Source organism: Lithobates pipiens, unplaced genomic scaffold (assembly GCF_037356315.1).
Source record: "Lithobates pipiens isolate NorthernLeopardFrog02 unplaced genomic scaffold, aLitPip1_a1.2 Scaffold_27, whole genome shotgun sequence".
Lineage (NCBI taxonomy): Eukaryota > Metazoa > Chordata > Amphibia > Anura > Ranidae > Lithobates > Lithobates pipiens.
Window position 1 is genome coordinate 160,823,095 of NW_027507788.1, and position 21,413 is coordinate 160,844,507.

The following is a 21,413-nucleotide window of genomic DNA, read 5'->3' on the forward strand; positions in this document are numbered from 1 at the left end:
ACCTCCACGTTATTTTTGTTCTTTCCTTGTGTCGGAGTCAGAAGGTTAATGCAACTCCCGTGTCCTGTGCGGCTAATAGCGACATTTCATCACAGCCGCTGCTTTTTGCCCAGGAAAAACAATGAGTCATGTCATATGGGCTGAGGAGCGCTATGAGTTAATGGCCCCAGAGGAGCCCCGCCTCCTGTAACCAGGAGCAAGGCTGGTAAATGCCAAGAGTTGCCCTGCGCCTCCTACCTCATGACTGGCTGAAATATATAAATAGATACAAAAACTATACACTGTACATATACAGCATCTCACAAAAGTGAGTACACCCCTCACATTTTTGTAAATATTTTATTCTATCTTTTCATGTGACAACACTGAAGAAATTACACTTTGCTACAATGTAAAGTAGTGAGTGCACAGCTTGTATAACAGTGTAAATTTGCTGTCCCCTCAAAAAAACTCAACACACATCCATTAATGTCCAAACTACTGGCAACAAAAGTGAGTACACCCCTAAGTGAAAATGTCCAAATTGGGCGCAATTAGCCATTTTTCCTCCCCAGTGTCATGTGACTTGTGTTACTCTCTCATACTGGTCACTGGAAGTTTAACATGGCACCTCATGGCAAAGAACTCTAAGGATCTGAAAAAAGCATTGCTGCTCTACCTAAAGATGGCCTAGGCTATAAAAGGGTTGCCAATCCTGACAATCCTAAGCTGCATCACAGTGACCAAGACCATACAGTGGTTTAACAGAACAGGCCTCGTAGTGGTCGACCAAAGAAGTTGAATGCATGTGCCCAGTGTCATATCCAGAGGATGTCTTTAGGAAATAGGTGTATGAGTGCTGCCAACATTGCTGCAGAGGTTGAAGGAGTGGGAGGTCAGCCTGTTAGTGCTCAGACCGTATGCTACACACTGTCATCATGGAGGAGTGGAAGAGGATTCCAGTGGCAACCTGTGAAGCTCTGTGAACTCCATGCCCAAGAAGGTTAAGACAGTGCTGGAAAATAATGGTGGCTACACAAAATATTGACACTTTGGGCCCAATTTGGACATTTTCACTTAGGGGTGTACTCACTTTTGTTGCCAGTGGTTTAGATATTAATGGCTGTGTGTTGGGTTATTTTGAGAGGACAGCAAATTTAAACTTATACAAGCTGTACACTCACTACTTTCTATTGTATTAAAGCGTCATTTCTTCATTGTTGTACCATGAAAAAAGAATAAAGTATTTACAAAAATGTGAGGGGTGTACTCACTTTTGTTAGATACTGTAGGCAAGTTCTGCAGTAATGAAAGCTTTAGTGGATTTTTAAAAGCATTACCTTTTAAAGCCCAAAGATTAAAAGTAAAAGCAGCCAGTCAGTCCATCCTAGCAGACAGTAAAGAGGGAACACAGGCTACTGGTAACAATAAAGTAGGCTGCAGGAAGTGGGGCACCAGGTGAACTGCATGCCCAGCTTTGAGGATTGGTCCATCCCTGTGATAACATTCACTATTAATAGGATGTCTATTGTGTTTTAGGTGGCAGATTCTGGATTGTACACCTGTGTAGCAACAAGTTCAACAGGAGAGACAACATGGGCTGGATTCCTAGCTGTTCAAGGTAAGTGGGCAGTTTTCATATATGGCCATTAAGCCTGTCAAATATCCCCCATCTTTCTCAGAAGGTGATATAATAGATACTACTGTGTGACAACAGCTGATAGATTTCTGTTAACGGTCATTTAAATTTCTGTTTTTCCACATGAAGAAAAAGGATCTCCAATAAATGTTCAGCCTTCAGAGCCAAGCCTGCTCCCTAGTGCCCCATCCAAGCCTCTTGTCACTGACGTCACTAAGAACAGCGTTACTCTGACATGGAACCCCAACCCACAAACCAGGAGCAGCCAGGTTACCTCATACATCATTGAGGCCTTCAGGTGAGCCTTCTCAAATGTGTTTTGTAGCTTAACATTCTAATACATGGGTCCCCCACTAGGTTGCAGTTGTGAATTAATTAGTGTGAACCTTTGCATGCTGATAGTTCAGAGAACATAGCGGTCACTTACAGCCAAAGGCTCAGAATAAAGATTGTGAACCAATTGTTGTGATTGCTGATCATGTGATCAACCAGTTATGGGTATCACATGCAGGCTGAGGGTTTGCTTCACATGAACCTATGCAACCTACATGTGTGCTCAAAAAGAAACAAAATACAGCTGATTAGCCTATACTAGACCTAGGTTTCTAGACTGCAATTTTGGAAATTTAGTTCATAAAAAAATTAGTTTTTCCCCTCAATATGGGTTTACTAAGATGTTGTGATTTTTTTTAATAAGAAAAGAGCAGCCCTTTAAAGAACAGACATCACCAGTTATGAAGTTGCCATGTCCTACTGGAAGGCTGCCATGACCAGGCCTGAGCTGCTACAAAGTCCAGATGAATGGGTGAAGGTTCCCCAGGCCTGCACTCCTTTCCATCACTATTTCACGGCTGAGATCTCTGAGTGATAAAACACAGCTCAGAATTTCAGGACTTAGTGACTTCCTTGCCTTGGCGTCGGGTCAGCGGTTTTGCAAACATTTTCTTAGCGTGGGTGCTGCGTCCGCATTATTGGGCCAGCCGCCACCATCTGCTTTGTTCTTGCCCAAGATTTACAGCGAGTGCAGGTGGTAAACAGTTTAGTCAGCAGCAAAAATCTTCTGCAAACATAGAGGCAGGAAAATTCCCCCATAAATCAGGATGGGGGATTGTGGCGGGCAGAGGCTGGGGAGCAATACGACATCTACATTGTTGTGGTTTTCCAAGCACTGTGAGAACAGGGATAAAATAAATATGGATCATGAAATATTATACAAAGCATGGGAATGCAGAGATACATTTCGGACATACACAAGTATGCGCTTAACGGCTAAAAGGTCTTATAATAAACCGTTCTCCAAAACTGTTTGTATAGTACAGTTATTAGAGAAGAATCCTGCTCCTGTGTTTAATTTGGATACTGCCATTTTGTTATACAGCCAGGCTTTTAAGGTGAATTTAAAACTCTTTAATAGCCCGGTTGAGATGGATAACCTTAAAAAGAAAGACAAGGGTGGGAGATAATGCTATCCCAGGTTCCCTTCTGTGCTGGCCATATGTTTGATGGTCTAGGTCAGTGATGGTGAACCTTGGCACTCCAGATGTTTTGGAACTACATTTCCCATGATGCTCATGCACTCGCAGTGTAGTTGAGCATCATGGGAAATGTAGTTCCAAAACATCTGGGGTGCCAAGGTTCGCCATCACTGGTCTAGGTACTAGGTCATGTGACCTCTTCTAGATTCAGGTGGGCTGATCTTTAGCCGAGGTCATGTAACCAGCACTAAAGGAACCTGGTGCAGAGTTTCCTGTGGTAAAGGTAATACGGTTACCATATCTGTTACTCTTTACCCATTCTGGCAAGACTGCACTTTAATAAAAACTTTTTAAGTGGCCTTATATTCCTTTATTATTATAGTTAAACAAGGTAGAAAGCATGCAGCCATTACACACAATGCACTGGATTCCCCTCCACCCACTTTGGTGCTACAGTGGGGGGTATTTGCAATGTACATTGCTGCATTTACCAAAGATACCCCAGGAACCAGCTTTTAACCTATCTGTATTCTTCTGTAGCCAATCGGCAGGCAGCACCTGGCAGACTGTGGCAGATAACGTGAAGGTGGAAAAACACACAGTGACTGGTCTAAATCCAAACACCATCTACCTGTTCATCATCCGAGCAGTCAGTTCGTATGGTCTCAGTGACCCCAGCCCTATATCAGAGCCAGTGCGCACTCAGGGTAAGTCAATCAATAGCACAGGGACATCTTCTGTGACTGGACCAGTAAATCAGTGCATGGCGAAGGGTCAGGGAGCCATGACCCCCACATCTCATTTCTACACAGGGGATGTGTGCTGAGCCCTGGTGATACACTTTATATGGGTCACCCTATGGATCTTTAATCTCATTTGTGACCACATACTACCCACAAATGATTTTCACTAGCAGTACCATCCTGGAACATGCAGGATATGGGTACATTAAGCATGTAGGAGCCAACTGAGAGAATAATCCTCTCACAGACAGGGCCACAAGACAACAGATCCCATCACCAGTCTGCATATGCCCTATGTGCGAAAATTGGTTGGTCCCACTCAAAGTATCTGAAATAAACTGTCTAGGTTGCTAAATCAGATGAAACCAATTACCAGGGGTAACAAAGTTGGGTTCCTCTTTATGACATGTTAAGGCCCATGGGATTCATGATGATCCAATTGTATTAAACTGGTCTTGTCCAAATTTTATTTACCCATTTTTTTTATACTGACACTAGAGCAATTGGCCCTATGATATTCTATTCTGTTAGATGCCTAGTAATCCAGTGGGTTCTGGTAACATGACTCTAAAGTTTGGGAACCTTTGCTAATTTTCCAGATGTCAGCCCTACCCGGCAAGGTGTAGACCACCGGCAAGTACAGCGGGAACTCGGAGAAGTGGTGGTTCAGCTCCAGAAGCCCATAATTCTCACCTCCTCCACCGTGCAGGTCACTTGGACGGTAAGTGGAATTATTAGGTGCCAAATGCCTTTCCTGCAGTGGAGTGATCACAGGAACAGAGATCAGATTAAATTCACGTATAGACTAAATTGTACTTGGCTCACACACTGTATGTATCCTATTCAAATGGAATTCCATCTGTCAAAATAATTGTTTGCAGAAAATTCCATCTGTAAGCCTTTACCCACTTTAAAAAGTTCACTCATATGGTATTCATAAGCTGCAGGATGTGTGTATGTGTTTGAATATATAATGCCCTGGTGCCCCGTCCGCATCTGGTGATGAAATAGGTCATACATAGACCGGTATTCTAGCAAGTCCAAATCTGAAATCTATTTGCTATGATGAAATAAAAACCAAAATCTCAATCATGTACTTTGATAAAAAAAAAAAAAACCCAATTATCAGTTTTAAATCCCCTGGAACAACTTTGGCTTTGAAGCATGTGCCAGCTGCCCTCATGTTCTGGAATAGCTTAATCTAAATCCACTGCACACTGTGAGCGCCTCACAATGTGTATTACAAGCTGCAGCAAGTCAGATAGAGCCTGTCCCATTTCCTGGCTGCAGGATATCCAGCCTGTCTGTCCCTAGTCCACCTCTTTCATTCACTGCATTTCAGTTTCATGGAGACTCAGCTTCATATGTGGGTGTTACTTGCGCTTCTAAACCTGAACGTGGCAAAACTGACATTTTAAATCCAAGTTAAATTGGTCAGAAGAGGTTGTAAAAATGTCCCGTGTACATTAAGCCTAATGCCCTGTACACACGGTCGGACATTCCAACGTCAAAATCCATCTGATTTTTTCTGACGGATTTTGGCCCAAACTTGTCGGAAAATCCGATTGTTCAGAACAAGTTGACGTACAACACGTACAACGGGACTATAAAGAGGGCAGCAGCCAATAGGTTTCATCTCGTAATTTATTCTGAGCATGCAAGGCACTTTGTGCATCGGAATTGTATACACACAATCGGAAATTAAACGATCAGATTTTGTTGTTTTTAGAAATTTTAGATCCAGATCTCAAACTTTGTGTGTCGGAAATTCCAACAGAAAAAGTCAGATGGAGCCCACACACGATCGGAATTTCCGACAACACAATCCAATTGCACATTTTTCGTCGGAAAGTCTGACCATGTGTACAGGGCAATAGAGTTTCCAATCATAGATCAGGTGTTACAACATACACTATCTTGTCAACAGTATTGGGATCCCTGCCTTTACATGCACATGAACTCTAATGACACCCCAGTCTTAGTCCGTAGGGTTCGATATTGAGCCCATCCTTTTGCCGCTATAACTGCTTCAACTCTTCTGGGAAGGCTGTCCACAAGGTTTAGGAGTGTGTCTATGGGAATGTTTGACCATTCTTCCAAAAGCGCATTTGTGAGGTCGGGCACTGATGTTGGACGAGAAGGCCTGGCTCACAGTCTCCACTCTAATTCATTCCAAAGGTATTCTATCGGGTTGAGGCAGGGTGGATTTGATTTAAATCAAGCCAATTTAAATAATGATTTAAATCGCTAATAAAAAGACTTGATTTAAATCCTAATTTTTAAAGAGCAATTGTCATCTCTGTCCTGCAGCAGCTCCTCCTCTGACCCGCTGTTGACTCACCGACAGTCCCATTCAATTTAATGGGACATCTGGTGATGCGGCAGTGACACAACAAGGCGAGGGACACTGCGACAGCAGGCGAGTGGATGCCTGCTAATGGGCGCTGCCATGATGGATCTGAAATGACAGGTGCTCTTTAAATGTAAGGATTTATTCTTGCTGGTAGTTAGAATCTTTAATATTTGCAAACAAAATGAAGGTTTCCTATGTAGAATGATAAGCTATCAGGTTAGTAAATATTCCAAAGCTGGGTTTCTTTTACAGCCTGCTGCAATTTTGCTCCTCAAGGGAGAAATAAAGCACTTCAAGCTAGGGCTGGGAAAAAAATCGATTTAACCTTGAATCGAGTTGAGAGGTCAAATCGATTTAAAAATTTCAGCGAATCGATTTGTGTGTCCATCAAAAAAAAAAAATTTTTCTTTTTTGAGAAAATCACCCAGCTCTACTTCAAGCTACATGCAGAAAGAACACAATTTTTAGAAGCTGCTTAGAAGGTTTCACTTAAATTTTTACTGCTTGCCCTTCCTCCTCACACACACAGCCTGGTTATAGATGCATTTCTTTATAAACTATCATAACCGTTTGTAGTGTACATAGATTGGCAAAACAATGGGATAAAGGAATATTCCTGAACTTTGTTTTATCTCATGGTTACTGGGAAATTGTGTGAATTCATCAATGCAATGCATGTTATCTCAGCTTGTAGAGCTTGGATTCATTGAATGAGTTTACCAAAAATGTTAATATTGCACAATATACAGCCTCATGATACATAACTAAGCTCCATTTCATACGGAATAAACAAAATTATTAATGTATCCTAAATAGAAAACTATCTTTATGTATCTAAAGATAGTTTTCTATTTAGGATACATTAATAATATTTACTCCAAAAGCATTTTATTAAAATACATTTGATAAAAATCAAAACAAATCAGATTTTAAATTTAAAAACAAAAATCTGATTTGTTTTTAAAAAAAAATCATTGATTTTTATCCACCCTGGGTTGAGGTCAGGCCAGTCAAATTTCTCCAACCCAAAGCCACGCATCCATGTCTTTATGAACCTTGCTTTGTGCACTGATCCAAATCAATTGATGGAGGGGGATTATTATGGTGTGGGGGTGCTTTTCAGGGGTTGGGCTTGGGCCCTTAGTTCCAGTGAATGAAACTCTTAAGGCTTCAGCATACCAAGACATTTTGGACAATTTCAAGCTCCCAACTTTGTGGGTACAGTTTGGGGATGGCCCCTTCCTGTTCCAACATGACTGCACACCAGTGCACAAAGCAAGGTCCATAAAGACATGGATGAGTGAGTTTAGGGTGGAGGAATTTGACTGGCCTGTCCTGACCTCAACCCGATAGAACACCTTTGGGATGAATTTGAGCGGAAGACTGCAAGCCAGGCCTTCTCGCCAAACCAACATCAATGCCCAACCTCACAAATGAGCTTCTGGAAGAATGGTCAAACATTCCCATAGACACACTCCTAAACCTTGTGGACAGCCTTCCCAGAAGAGTTGAAGCTGTTATAGCTGCAAAGGGAGGGCCAACTCAATATTGAACCTTACGGACTAAGGCTGGGATACCATTACATGTTTGTGTACAGGCAGGCGTCCCTAAACTTTTGATAATATAGTGTAGCTGTCGATGTTATGTGAGCAAAAAACATTTTGACAACCACCTTCTATAAACATGTCTCATGCATCAGGGGTATTATTCATCCCTTTCATTGCCGAGCCAATGTCATGTCTTCCTTAGCAGAACGGCCAACATTAAAATCAAACAAAATGGACAGTAAAAGCCACCTGGCTTTTTCTCTGCCGGGGAGAAATGATGCACTTGTAGTGCAATACAGTTCCCGGTGAATAAATCAATACATCTAAGCGTTATTCATATTACTGGTTGTCATCTCCCAGCAGGATGTAATCCAGACACCTATCAGGTGGCAGCCATTATGAACGCCATGTAATGGCAGCACTGACAGGTTTATTCTATGTTTTTGTGCTGTAATTCAGGTGCCAGATGTCAGGGACATTCCATTTTCAGCCAGACATGTATTTCTACACCGTACAGGTTCACGTGATGCAACCGTTTCAAGCCTGATGCTGGTAACACAAATTAGCCACCATCCCCCCACCAAAATAGGAGCCATTAACTGCCCTCAATGTCTTCTCAGAGATTTGGCATTTTAATAAGGTGCTTTAAATCAATATGTGCCTTTGACGCAATGGTAACTACCATTACCAGGCCCTGTTGCCATTGGCAACCAGAAAAAATTCTGACCGGTACAGGCTCCCTAATTGAATTTAGATACCCTTCCCCCAACTGAGCAACTTGGGCAGGTTTGTTACTGCAGACCAACATCATGTACCCTCCTGTAGTTACATCACTGAAATCCACATTGTTTGTTTTTATTTAAATTGTGTTTATTTATGATTTTATCATTTGACTTATTTTATTCATTTATTATTTAATGTATATTTTATGTTATACATATTTTCTTTTAATCTGTTTTATTGGTATTACTCGTTTAATTTGATATTTTTTTTATTTGTATGATTTTTTATTTATTTTACTTGCTTTTTAAGAAAGAAAAAAAATTATTAGAGATGTCAACCCACATACCGGATAAACAAAAATATTAAAAGGTTTTGCATATTGTGTAACAGTTTATGGACAAAAAGTGTAATTAGAGATCAAATTCCAAATAAATTGTATAGATAATGGTGCCAACATCCCTTTTAATTGAAAAGTTTATGAACAGTTTATAAACTATAAATTTTTTTCATTTTCATAATTAGTGTTGGAAAATTATGAAAAAAAAAGTTGCTAATTCTTTTAATGTAAAATGTTGATGCCGTTGTTACCCCAGGGGGTCCGCCTTCTATGTGAAGGGGGAATGTGAACATGTTAAATTGAAAAATAAATGTAATGGAGCAATATGTCTTTGTTTTAATAATCCGAAGGGTGATTTATATTGCATGAGATTATCGGAGAGGTAAATGTAGTGTAAAGTGTTCATACAATTACCGGCTTTGTCTCTCTGGATGCCGTGGTGGTGGAGGGGGGAGAAGGTTATCCAAGGAGACGTATGAAACCGAACAGCTATTTAATCCTGTCCTTTCCCCGAGTTCTACCAGCATGAAGTTTATAAAAGATATTGTTTTATTTAATATGACTTGGGAATCCGTCCCGTTTAATGCCGTATTAAGTGGAAGTCTTGGAGCATTAACTATCATTTTGTTACCAGCGGGCGCTTGTAGGTTTTATTGCTGGAACCGCGGCGTCCTTATGTGTAAACTAAATCAATTAATGCGAAAAAGTACTTAATGACTTTCCATTATCCGCAGTGAGGTGTCACTGTTATATTGCAGAGCGCGGCGAGTCATAGGAAGATATTCTCCGGCACATTTTTAAATTTGGCTTCTTCGCGGAAAACGCTGGCTGGCTATTTTCAGAATTAAATTGGTCAATTCATAAGAAATATGCAACTCCAGCATAGATTTTTCATTTGCTTTATTTAAAAAAAAAAATGCAGTTTACCATTTGCATTTTTCAGACATTTTCTACTGTAAGGGATAATGTGAAAAATTGATAAATTTGCTTTTTTATCTGCAAAATAAATCCCTTTTTATCATAAAAGGACCCATTTTTTCCAATATGATATGTTGAACGATACCTCAATGGACAACATTGGTGTGCACCACAACTATGCATCGTGGTGCCCTGTGTCACCAATAGCATATCTGTTTTTGGACATTTTATTGCATTGCTAGCCCTTCCAAAGGAATGCATTAATGCAACATGTTTAACGCATTAAAAAAAATACTTGTTTTATGCCCATGTGTTAATGCAATGCACAAAAACTATGATGAGAGAAGTCTACAATCAATCTCCTCTTTCCTGATAATTCCTGTCTCCCAGGTGTCATGACTATTCAGTGGCTTCAGTTTCAGTGCTTTGAGTCATTGGGGGTTATTTATGAAAGGCAAATCCACTTTGCACTGCAAGTGATATTGGAAGTGCAGTCTCTCTAAATCTAAGGGGTAGATCTGAAATGAGTGGAAGCTCTGCTGATTTTATCATCCAATCATGTGCAAGCTAAAATTCTGTTTTTTATTTTCCTTGCATGTCCGCCTCGGATCTACAGCGACTTTACTTCCAAGTGCACTTTCAGTGCAAAGTGGATTTTCCTTTAGTAAATAACCCCCATTGTCTTCAAATGGATATGGCTCCACTTAGTGATCACTCCAAAGCCACAAGGCAGTCAGAATAAAAAAATAAAAAGCAAGATCTGTATTCCCGTCAGGAAAGGTTTCCTTTATGACCGGATTTACAGTATGCATTGGGCTGCATCTCAACTCAAGGACAAAAATTACTTTCTACTTTTTAAATCTTTTTCCCCCAGCTGTATTGGAAAGTGAACCATCTTTGCATTGTGCTGCGTTGGAAACGTGAATGGCACCATAGTGAGGATCATTTGTTACCATGAATTGTTCTAAAACTCATCCTACTGCAACTCACAGGTCTAAATGGGGCCTAACTAGCAAACCCCACTCCACCCAAATCTAATGTCAACTGAAGAGTCAATGCCCCCTTCACCTTTTTATAAGGCTCAAATAAATTGCTGCAGGGAAAACTATTTATGTCTTCAATTCTTCCGCAAAATGCTTTTACCAGAGGTGCCACCCTCATGAATCTGCATAGTTTAAAAATAAGACTTTTTTTTTTTTGATTTTACAGTTGATGAAACATTTTGAAAGTGTTGATTCTGTAAGTTTTAATCCTGAAAATGTTCTGCGTCTATAATAAACTTTTCTGTCACTCTGCAATGTTCTGTGTGCTAATGTGTACACTTCTTTGTTGCAGGTGGACCGTCAAGCTCAGTTCATACAAGGTTACCGGGTCATGTACCGCCCCAAATCCAGCGTTTGGGTTGTCCAAGATGTCAAGTCACCGACTGAGCGTTCGGCGGTTCTAGTGGACCTGAAACGGGGGACGGAGTATGAAATAAAGATACGACCTTATTTTGATGAGTTTCAGGGAATGGACAGTGACGTCCTGCTGGTTCGCACACCTGAGGAAGGTAAGGGGGGAGGGAAGTACTATGGAAATGGTTGTGAACGAGGTGACAACAGCCTGAAGTGCAGATTACTCAGAGGCACTTGTGTAGAGATAAGAATGGATTGTAGTTATCGGTTTCCTCTCCTACCGTGAAAAAATCTCTAGAGGAATGTTAGGAGTAGAGCAGTGTGGGGGATGGTCTAACAGTGGTGGTAGCATTCAAGTAGGCCATATCAAGGACCCCTGCTGACGAGCTTTGGGCTTGTGGCGATAGCATTTGTTTAAAATCTTTCAGAATGCATTGATAGGTGCATATTACCTACTTTAGGCTGGTTTTGAATTTACATAAACTTGTATGGGCATGCAAAACCTATTGAGTAAACAATAGCCTATCAATGCAGACCCATAAATTTAATTTATTTTGCAGTATCCGTAGTGGCATGTTGGTATTTGGAAAGATTTCTGAATGAAGGTTTTATTGTCTCTGACCATCTCCTTCATGTCTGCAATCTCCAACCCTTTCTTGTAGTATTTCTGCAGTCTTGGACCATATTTTTTGCATGTCTACAGTCTGAGAGCTTCCTATAGCATTACACTCCCTGAATACTAGTGTAGCCTTTTGGTGCTGGCCAGGGGCCATGCTTGAGGCCACCCAACAATCAAGTTGACCATAGCTTTGGCTGGTTACCCACATTAATGTTGTGCAACATGGTCAGAGTTCTCTAATTTCTGGGTCATAAGGCCTAAAATGTTCACACATATGGGCCAAGATAATTGAGAATGTGCTAATTATTGTAGAATAATGAACGAAATTTCCACTCAAGTTGGAGCCGCTGTAGGTCTTTGCGATATCAGTTTCCCTTATGCCTGGACATCTTATGTAATCCCATTCTATACTGAATCGCAGCTTCCTTCATTCATACAATGAGTGTTCGTGTATAAACCATCAGATTAACAGCATGAGCTTGCCAATCATAACATTTTATCAGTGCAAACACTGCTTACTGTTGAATGTATAATTGCAGGTTCAGCTGTCTGTAGTATCTTTTCCTCCTACGATATAGTGTGTGTGAGCTTTCCCTCCAGGAATGTTCTGACTTCATTATAAAAAAATCTTGCCATTCCTCCAAACTATTATCTAGTCTACAGGAGAAGGAAAAGGCCCGTACAGCCAAGTGACATCACAGTATGCGCTCTGCAATGTTTTTTTTTAACTAAAGAAAAATGTGAACTAGTTGGATAATCTCCTCATAGAAGGGAAAATGCTAGTTCCAGCTGCAATATGATGCTGGGGGAACATTTGTAGCAAACAATACGGAGAAGAGTATAAACACAAAATATGAGGGTAAATGTGGCTTAGTTTGTTAAGCTTCACTTGTAAACATCAAAAAATATTATTGCGGAAAAAGTGTGTTGAAATATTTAAACTTGAAGGGCAGGGGAGAGGACATAGGGTCTGTAATCGATCATATTAATGTTTACATTGTTAAAATGTTTCACGTTTTTCTATTCTCAAAATATCAGGGATTCAAGGGAATGTTTAGTGGATAGGAAATTCAAAGAAATGATACTGAACATCAATTGTTTCATGGCACCAAGAAAAAAAAGAAAAGAAAAAAAAGACACCTTGTTGATCAATATATTTTGTTGCTTCATCTACATGCTCGATTTCTCACCGGTTCCTACTTGGGACTTTTTCACAAAAGGATGTAGCAGGTCATAGTTTGGTTGCAAAATTTCTGAAAAAGTTGTGTTCATTTTACAGTTCCCAGTGCACCTCCTCAGTCTATCGCTGTGGTGACTGTCGGTACCAGCAACAGCACCAACATCAGCATCACATGGGAACCACCTCCTGTGGAGCATCAGAATGGGATCATCCAAGATTACCGGGTGAGTTCGCTCATATGAGATTCTCTAACTTTGAAACAGAAGACCTCAACCCTATTTGGTAATGAATAGGAAACCAATTATGAATGTCTTCTCATCCACCGTCAGTATCTGACCCCCACAAATGCTCTTTTGACTGACTGTTATACCCACAAAGAGAAGAGGCCAACTCCATATTAAATGCCCATGGTTTTGTATCGAGATGGCCAACTAGATCATATAGTTGTGATGGTCAGATGTCCACAAATGTTTGGCCATATAAACATATTTTATATGCAAAACAGAGCATTGGGCCTTTGTAAGAACTGGAGGCGAACATGTTGTTGCTCATAGAAGCTACATAACAGCTTCCATATTTTTGACCAAGGCTGTTTTCCATGTGATGTTCCTTTTGTGAATGATGGTTCTACTGTGAAGAGCAATTTTAGCATTGACAATTTAAGGTATTTTATCCTCCCCAGATCTGGGTATTAGGAAATGAATCCCGGTACCACATAAACAGGACAGTGGATGGAACCATGCACACTGCCTTCATCCGAGGACTCGTCCCGGGAATTCTTTACCGTGTGGAGGTGGCTGCAGCAACCAGCGCTGGTTTTGGGGTTAAAAGCCAGCCAATCACTATCCAGATTAGTAAGTGTCTGACTTTAGACAGAGCTGCATGGTCAAGATTTACTAATGCTATTTATTTTGAAAATAACTTCACCCAACTTAGAAAGGTTTGTTATGGGTGGGATAGTTTTTTTGCCCCAGTGATTTCAGCTGCAGATCTTAGATTCTCCCACTTGTGTTCTGATTCAAGCTGATAAAGATATCAATTTCCTGTTCAGTTATTGTTGAATTCCAGTGGGTAGGCCTTCAATAGTTTGTTCTGCCAGAATAAGTTAGTAATCAGTTTGGAGGTAGGGGTGTACCCTAAAGCAAGTGGATTTCCATGTTGAGATTGCCAAGAACTGCAATTCTGACCTGTGCTCATAAACACACTCAGACTCCAACTAAAAGAAGAATTTTTACTCTAGGGTGAAATGTTCCATTAAGAATTTAATTTCACAATTTAATATCCTACTTAGAATACAACTCCAAGCCCCTTCTAGGTATTGTTTCTGTCTTCCTCACCATTATTTCCATTCTGCCCAGAACCATCTTCGGATCACGTACCCATAAATGGTGACAGCCTCACCCTAACAGAGCAGATCACCGATGTGGTGAAACAGCCAGCCTTCATTGCGGGTATTGGAGGAGCATGCTGGGTAATCCTGATGTGCTTTAGTGTCTGGATATACTGCCGCAGGAAGAAGAGGAAGGAGCTTAGCCATTACACGGGTGAGCAATGCTCCAATACATCCAGCTGCCAGGTCAATGACTGGCTTTGGACTGATGGTTCTAATGCATTGTTCCCTTTGTTTCCCCAGCCTCCTTTGCCTACACCCCTGCAGGTAATTGTCTACTTATTCCTAAATCTTGTAGTATGCTTCGCTCTCACTGTGCATAATATGCAGGTCACCTATTAAGGTATATGTAAACCCCTAACAATCAACAACTCTTATTTGTTTGCTTTATATCTGTTAAATATACCATTTGAAAGCAATTTTTCATATTTGTTAACTAAATACAGAAAAATGCCTGTAGATTTTACCAGAATGTCAGTGCTTGGGATACATAAGGGGTGCGGGGGTCTCCATTTTTTGATATACAATTATTAGTTAAACTGATTGACTTCAGTGAGGCTACTCACATATACCAAAAACAGTGGGTGGGTGCTCCTGAGAAATATCCACATATTCATATATTTATATATACACACACACACACAGAGTCAGGTCATTTGCATCAGCAAGGGCTTACACAAGTAAGCTAATGATATTGCCTAAAGCCTGATTCTGTATATATAAAATATATGTATATACTGTATACATATCAGCATTATCCTGCTGAGCCCAGTCAATCTTGATGTTACATAGTATGTAAGCCCTGATGAAGAGGAAGTGTCCAAATTCCCAGAACGGGCTGAACTTGACCACATTTCTCACAATTATAGTCTAGAAAAGGCACTGTGTTGTCACCCACAGCAAAGATTTCTGAGTGCATTTCTAGAAAAAAGAGGAACAGGTATTTTTCTGTACTTGCAGTGTCCTTATAGGGAAATCTGCATCCATTGAGGAGATGTACTTTTTTGCCCAGACATACACTAACAGCTCGCCATTCCTTTCACAGTTTCCTTTCCCCACACCGAGGGCTCCAGTCACATCACAGCCAGGTAAGACGAAGTAACATCTGCAAGCACATCACACATGGGTGACGCCGTGTATTTGAATCATCACAAACTGCTCACTTTCTTCATTGCAAAAGTGCTTTGTGCAGTCCACTGCTGTAACTGCTGATCATACACTTCAAAGCTTATAAAATGTGGAATATACCCTATTCCAGATGTACATCCATCACCTGTGCTGCATATATAGCCATTCCAACACTCCTTAGTGTAGGGGATGTTATGGTAAATAATACAGAGGTGTATTTTACAAGCAATGACCACATTATGGGGAACATTTAACAGCTCTGTCGAACTGCAAGACAAAACTAAGTAGGAGTTTGTGAGATAACAATCAAGCCGCTTCATTTATAAATTTCCCCCTCAGTTGCTCTAGCATACCATTGCAACGGAAGGAAACCTGACCCTGACCACTTCCCCTGTGCGTAGGTTTGGAGTAAAAAAATCTGTCCTAGCTCCAGTGCCATTTCAGTTAGATATTTGTGTGAATCAGTTTATAGTTGGCTGCCCAAGTTTGCAGGTACAGAAGGTCACCTATGCACTTCTAAACTGTTGCATAGACTTTGTGCAAATCTGTCTCATTTAGGTGCCCAAGATTTCAGCTGTAGTGGTCCCAAATAAATATAGAAATGCTCAAAATGCTTTGATAATTGACAGGCAGCCTTGTTTTTCAGCTAAATTACTTGGTACTTTGCTTGCTATTTGTCTCTTACTGAGTGCCAGGTAGCACAGACTTCAAATCAGCAACAAACACTAGGGTACATTAAGCAAATTAGTGACCAATTTAAAAAAATATATATTTATTTTTGTTTGATGGCTGCACAGACATGTTCTCTGCAGCCAACTTATACCATTTTGCAACCGATTTAGCACTGATCTTGAGACACATTTTCACTCCTAATGCCCAATTAAAGCAGATCTTGGTGGCAAAAAAAGTTTACCTGTGCCACCCCCCCCCTCACCCTCACCCCCCAGGAGAGCTAGGAGCTCAAAATTCAAAGTGAATGGACTCTTGATGGGTTGAATTAATTCTTGCAGGCTTTAAAGCTCCAAGCTCTGCTGGGAGGCACATAACGTCACCCATAAACCTGTGAATGAGCACCACGGTCTATTGATATTTCATCCAGCACTCCAATTGAAAATCCATACCCTCTGTACCCGGCTTAGAGCTGGAGGAAGAGTCAGCAGGAGCCTGGCATCACACTCACCATTTACTGATCATGTTTGCAATGCTTTGCAACGTGTTTTTTTTCTTTAAAAATAGGTTAATTTATTTTAAGATGGATTTAGCCTTTTAAGCCATCTATGTTGGGGGCTCGGGAACTGGCAAAAAAATTGGACCTTTTGGGTTGGCATGGAAGGTCTGCTTTAGGACGCAGTCAGGGGGTATATTTTATTTTGTTGCAGTTCAGAGGAATGTATGATTCAAGCTGTAATATATAATATACCTCATTACTCCCATTTAGTGTTACCTTACTGTGGGACAGGATTTATTACATGTCCTCCAGTGATTGCTCCCTTAGGGCATTTTAGTACAAGCCTTAGGAATGTGACCTTTCAGAGGTCAGGAAGTAGCCAAATATACATACAGCACAATAAGGTTGGGTCATGGTTGCTTGCAGTCATTATAATCCAAGTCTGTTTTTCTTCAGACCAGGCTTGTTGGCCACCAGTGCTTCTAATTATCCTTGGCTGGCAGATTCGTGGCCTGCCACCAACCTTCTGAGAAACGGCAAGCCAAAGGAAGCAGCAGTCAGCTGCTGCCCAGGAGCCCACAATCCATCAGAGAGATACTACAATGGTAAGAGATTCAACATTTATTTGGAGTGTGTCTGCTGATTAAATGGGATCTAATTTATCACAATAAACTATCTCTATTATTTCTAAATATAGAACATTGGCCTCAAACAACTAAAAACAGATTTATTTATTTTTTATATATATAGTAAAAGCCAACTGATCAAATTCCAAGCAGTTTATAACAAATGGCCAAAATTCTGTCCTGCTTGTGGTCACATCCGACAACTAATGACCTATAACCATCTGTGATAAGCTGGGAACAGGCCTCGGGCCTCCGAAAATTAGACTTCTCTCAAGACCGTTTATGGCAGTTTTTGTATCATATTTTGCACCCTCAAGGAGCTTTACTGAAAGAAGCAGAATTACAGCGCAGAATATTCTTTTAACCCCAAGCAGAAATATCTCACAGATCTAGAGAAAAAAAGATGACATTCTGCCACATGCCAAAAAAAAGAAATAGCCCTCAAATAATAGAAAAACTGCCAGATTCAGGGTCATAAACATGAAGAATGATTTTGGCCTGCACAGCCAAATGCTGGCAATTTTTTAAAACAAATAAAACTTTATTAATATAATTATTGAAGAAAAAAATCCATAAACTGCCATTGCTGGTTAATTGACAGTCAGATTACAAGAAAGTACCGAACAGCGGGAACTGATTATTAGAGTGTTTTTTGAAATGCACATAATTACAATCAAAAAAATATGCAAACTTGGTCTGTTTGTGTAGCCCCTGAAAAAACGTAGAATAGGAGCAAAAGGGACCGCAAGTACTTAGGGTGACCTTTTCTCAAGGTATGAGATTAGAAAATATAAGGGAAGCAATGTTGAGGAAGAAGGGGATGTGCATTTGGGATCAGGAATAGGGTGGTACATTTTGGGTATCCAGGTTGGGGCTGCGCACTACTAAAGCTTTCAGAAATTGCTTAGAGTTATAAGGTCTTCAAGGGGTGGAGTACTCAAGAAGGCACTCTAAATGATGATATAAGTCATGTATTGATCATTCTATTTGGTTGTTTCCTCCATGGAAGTCAGTTCAGCAATCCACTCCATTGTTGGGACAGTAGTGGACTTCCACTGTGGTTATGGGATCATGTTTTCAGCAGCCAGGAGAAACAATCAAGTGTAGACCCTTCTTAGGTATGGAGATGGGGCCGTGGAGTATAGAGCAGAGGGAGATTTCAGAGACACACACATTTGTATATCCATTATTAGGTCTAGTATTTAAAAAAGCCAAAAGTTATGCAGCTTGGACCCAGTCCATATGTGAGGCATGGTTCCAATTTTTCCTTAATGTCAACCAGAATGGCATTACAGGAATAGGTAGAGCATCATATGAAACTTATCAGAATGACATGTTTCATACAACGCTCTACCTAGTTCTGTAAATTTTATATTTGCAGAAATAGGATATTGACATGTTTGGACCAAATGAAGCAGTGGAGGCAGGGTGAATCTACCAAGGTTAATATACAGATATAACCGGAGTTTGGTTTTTGCAGATGCAGGGATCTCCAACTACATTGCGCAGACGGAGAAATTTGGCACAGGAGTCTCGGATGGGCCCATCTACAGCACTATAGACCCAACCAGCGATGACATGAGGACATTCAATGGAGCTTTCTCACAGCAGACCACACCTTATGCAACCACACCTGTTGTACCCTATGGCGGGCAGAATCTGCATTCACCTGAGTCAGAGGACAATGCATGGAATGTCCAGGCTGGCACCTCTGGCATACTGTACGCTCAGCCTGATCGCAGCAAGGCAGAAAACGGTACATATATGGGTGTGTTAGAAAGTTACTGAAAGATGTATATGCCATATATACACCATTAGTGTGGTCATATTGTGGATGGGATTGGCTGTTTTGCTTGTCAGACTCTTAAAATCTAGTGCCTCAGTGCAGAGTGTATTACAAAGGGAGCAACAAGCTAACAGAGTATTTCAGCAGAGGAGAGTTGGATAGAGGAAGGAGCAGAGTCCTCCAGCAGTGCAGAGCATTTTAGGAGAGGAAAGTTATAGGAAAGAGCAGAGTCATTCAGCAGAGTATTTTATAAGAGAAGTAATAAAAGGAATTCTAGGGTATTGAAAAAATGTGTGAATTAAATAAAATATAAAGACCCTCACTATTAACTATAACGGACTATCCTATTTATTTTCCAGCTTCAAAAGGCAATAAACAGAAGTCTGTAGGGAAACCAGTGAAAACGCCATCTCTGAATTGGACAGAGATTCTGCCTCCTCCGCCTCCTGCCAATGAGCTGAACCATTTCCAAGAGGAAGATTCAGACGTGGAAATGAAGTAAGCTCTTCCCCGGGCCTCATCTGTTCAATGTGCGCTGAGCCAGGGAACTCCTGGCAGCCATCTTGTGTGTTTATAATGGCTCTCACTCTGCAAGCTGTTGTTTGTAAATTGTGGGTCTGAACTGGTTCATTTCCTTAATATACAACAACAAGATCCCTCCAGGTGCTCCCAACGAAGCCACAAATTTACATCCCCTATAATCCTATTAGCAAAAGCCTTTTCGGTTAAGTGATTGTTCATTATGCTTTAGGAATTTGCATAAATCTCAGAATTTCCTGACAAATATTCCTGTTGTTTTAGTTCGGAAACAGAAGAGTGGTGTCCTCCATTGCCGGAGAGGACGTATCTGATGGAGAATATTCCAGAAGATTGTCCTCCTCCCCCTCCTCGTGGTGATGCCTCTTCTCCAGATCAGTCCTATGGACAACAGTCCACAGCTACCCTCACCCCATCGCCGCGAGATGAGATGTACGATTCAGAGGAAATTCCGCGACTCCAGCAATTTGAACTTCCACCCCATCCCAGGTCAGAATCCCAACTGTTACCCCATCCAACATCAGATCTTCAACATACCCAAATGCTACCCTATGCCAGGTCAGAATCCCAGCACACTCAACAATTACCCAAATGCTCCCCTATCCCAGATTAGAATCCCAACACACCCAGCTGTTAAATGTGAACTATTGTCCATTATTGGGGTTTTCTGACCGTAACCCCAGATATCTAATAATTTAAAGTGCATGTCTGGGGAAAATGGAAAAAAATATATACTTACTACATCACATATGTATTTCCCCATGTTTTCCTCTTTAAACACAGAGAGGTTTTTGAAGAGTGGGGCATAGGCAGCTTTACAGCCAAACGTCTTCTTTTCTTATCTCCCTAACATAATGGACCGGTGTCCTGTAGTCCACCAGTAGAGAACTTGGTGGGACTGACAACATAGGATGGGATGGGATTTTACTGCAGCAGAGGCAGCGTTGTCCACTGTAATAGGAAGTTGGGTGCTCACTGGATCTCTGACACGTCAACAAATATTTTCTATACTTTTAAGGAGAAAAAAACATGGGGAAATGTGTATGTATTATTATTATTTATTTCAGGTACTTGTATAGCGCCATCAATTTACGCAGCGCTTTACATATATATTATATATATATTATATTATACATTTACATCAGTCCCTACCCTCAAGGAGCTTACAATCTAAGGTCCCTAACTCACATTCATACATACTATGGTAATCCAATTAACCTACCAACACGTCTTTGGAATGCGGGAAGAAACCCGCACAGGGAGAACATGCAAACGCCAGGCAGGTGGTGTCGTGGTTGGGATTTGAACCTTTTTACTGCTCGGCGAAAGTGCTCACCACTGTGCCACCCATAAGTATGTATTGTAAAGATGTACTGTTTTTATAAACATTAAAGGTTTCTCTATGTCCTTGTAGGAGAATGCCATCTGGATCGGTTCCAGTTCCAAGAGCCCCCAGTCCTCCCCTGACACAGTCCAATCCCGCTCTCCATATAGGTGGAGAGACACCGCGGCACGGCCACAGACGGAACCTCAGCCAAAATCCAACTGTCAGTGCAGAGAATATGGACATGCCAAGCACAGGTGAGAACTGAACTAATACAAATCTGACCAAGTGACTGTGCCAAGTCCATTGTATGTTATATACCACGGACTGCCAAATATTGAGAATTATAACTAAAATTAAATCTTTATCTAAAAACTTTTGTAATCGCCATTCCTGCCCAAGAATAAGGAAATGGAAAATGTCTAAATAAGGCAGCATAAAGTGCAAACACACGAAGGGGGTTATTTACGAAAGACAAATCCACTTTGCACTGCAAGTGCACTTGGAAGTGCATTTGCTCTAAATCTAAGGGGTAGATCTGAAA

General features: G+C 40.8%; 1 protein-coding gene across 3 annotated transcripts in view; it reads left to right on the top strand.

Moving 5' to 3' along the window:
* ROBO3 (roundabout guidance receptor 3) overlaps window positions 1–21,413 on the top strand; it is a 428,948-nt gene that overhangs the window by 395,251 nt on the left and 12,284 nt on the right. For all 3 annotated transcript variants that reach the window (XM_077457778.1, XM_077457779.1, XM_077457780.1), the window contains 15 exons: window positions 1,519–1,600; window positions 1,748–1,916; window positions 3,634–3,800; window positions 4,436–4,557; window positions 11,050–11,266; window positions 13,010–13,134; window positions 13,593–13,764; window positions 14,269–14,454; window positions 14,544–14,567; window positions 15,346–15,388; window positions 17,053–17,201; window positions 18,703–18,978; window positions 19,368–19,506; window positions 19,810–20,034; window positions 20,960–21,126. In XM_077457778.1, the coding sequence (XP_077313904.1) occupies window positions 1,519–1,600; window positions 1,748–1,916; window positions 3,634–3,800; window positions 4,436–4,557; window positions 11,050–11,266; window positions 13,010–13,134; window positions 13,593–13,764; window positions 14,269–14,454; window positions 14,544–14,567; window positions 15,346–15,388; window positions 17,053–17,201; window positions 18,703–18,978; window positions 19,368–19,506; window positions 19,810–20,034; window positions 20,960–21,126 (2,263 nt within the window). The remainder of the gene's footprint in view (window positions 1–1,518; window positions 1,601–1,747; window positions 1,917–3,633; window positions 3,801–4,435; window positions 4,558–11,049; window positions 11,267–13,009; window positions 13,135–13,592; window positions 13,765–14,268; window positions 14,455–14,543; window positions 14,568–15,345; window positions 15,389–17,052; window positions 17,202–18,702; window positions 18,979–19,367; window positions 19,507–19,809; window positions 20,035–20,959; window positions 21,127–21,413) is intronic.